This window comes from Etheostoma spectabile, chromosome 5 (genome assembly GCF_008692095.1).
Source record: "Etheostoma spectabile isolate EspeVRDwgs_2016 chromosome 5, UIUC_Espe_1.0, whole genome shotgun sequence".
In the NCBI taxonomy this organism is placed as follows: Eukaryota; Metazoa; Chordata; class Actinopteri; order Perciformes; family Percidae; genus Etheostoma; species Etheostoma spectabile.
In genome coordinates, this window is record NC_045737.1 from 22,050,575 (window position 1) to 22,052,017 (window position 1,443).

At 39.4% G+C, this 1,443-nt stretch overlaps 1 protein-coding gene across 1 annotated transcript in view; it reads right to left on the bottom strand.

The window, feature by feature from the left end:
- hsd17b4 (hydroxysteroid (17-beta) dehydrogenase 4) overlaps positions 1 to 1,443 on the bottom strand; it is a 23,391-nt gene that overhangs the window by 14,914 nt on the left and 7,034 nt on the right. The window contains exons 9-11 of the mRNA XM_032516140.1: positions 654 to 745; positions 424 to 448; positions 156 to 284 (exon numbers count right to left, since the gene is read on the bottom strand). Of these exons, the coding sequence (XP_032372031.1) occupies positions 156 to 284; positions 424 to 448; positions 654 to 745 (246 nt within the window). The remainder of the gene's footprint in view (positions 1 to 155; positions 285 to 423; positions 449 to 653; positions 746 to 1,443) is intronic.

Sequence of the window (1,443 nt, forward strand, 5' to 3'; positions counted from 1 at the left end):
AATCTTATATAGAATACTAGACCACATGAAAATCATGGCATCTTGTATGGCTCTTTGAAAGTGTGTGTGAATGCACATGCAAATGTAAGGGTGCATATACAGTATGGCCTCTTTGTATGCACATGCACATGTGTTTTTGTAGGTTCATTGCTGACCTTGTATGCTAGTAGGCTTGGTGGCATCTGTGAAATCACAGATTTTGTCCCACTGGTCCCGGACAGCCTCAGGAGTCATGGGTTGGTTCTTCTGTCTCACAATGCAGCCCTGAGAGCGCTCCCAGCGCACTGCACACATGGAAACACACAAATAAAGAGGTTGCTGGTTAGTCAAAATCACACACATACAGTAGTAGTGAACCAAGGGCTTATGAATATCATAGATGCATACAGACATTTCCTCAGGAAAAATACACACATTACTCACATTTACCAATCCAGCCTGCACCGACCTAAAACGAGATGAAACGAGCCGATGAGCAAACACACAGATATAAAATATGATGTCTATTCATGAGGATTAAATATGTTAATGGGACAATACTGTTCTCAATTGCAAAATACAAAAAAAAATAGATACAAAGCTACAGACAGTACAGCGGGAGTGATATCATACTCATCTTATTAAAGAGAAGTGTATTTTATTTTTTTGTATACCTCAAATAGTGCTCCACTGTCTTGGCATTGTTCATGACAGAGCCAGAGGACCATGGGAGCAACATACTCAGGCTTCAGAGATGCCACAAGGTCTGAATAAAACAAAACATATACAAATACAATAAACCAGAGTTTCTTTTTATTGTACATCTGTTATAAATTATCCTAAACAGCAAAAGGGTGCTTCTGCTTCAGTGTCTCAGTTTGGTAGTTAGTGTATTGTTAAAATACCACAAGTTAAGCATCAACCATCAAGCATTTGTCCTGGACAAATAGCGCAACACATGCACTGATGCAGGTGAAAATCTCTTTAAAGTAATGACTGGGTATTTTATTAAGTTACGAAACAGATTCTTAAACACCATATGTGTGCTGAAAATAACCCTTCAATCAACAAAACATGGTGGTAAAAGAACAGGCATTCTGTTTTACTGCACTCAGCAAAGTTTAGCTAGATTAGTTCTTTTGTTTAAAAAAAAAAAGCCTGAGTCAGTGAAAGCCAACATATGGACCAAGTCATTTACTAGAGGTGAGACCATCCTGCGACAGTTGGCACAACGCAGTGTGATAGATGCTACTGTAGACCAGCACAGCAGGGCAGCAAAGCCATTTCCTAATTTGTCACTTTATACCCCTGTCAACAGAGCTGCAGTCACAGAGCGTGCACAAAATGCTTGTGATGTGTAGACATTTACACTGACACTGGGTTTGATGAGTTAGAAAAACATTCCCCATCTTTATGGGCTCATGAGATCCTTTTAAAAACACAGCAGAGTGCTAAAAAAATCCT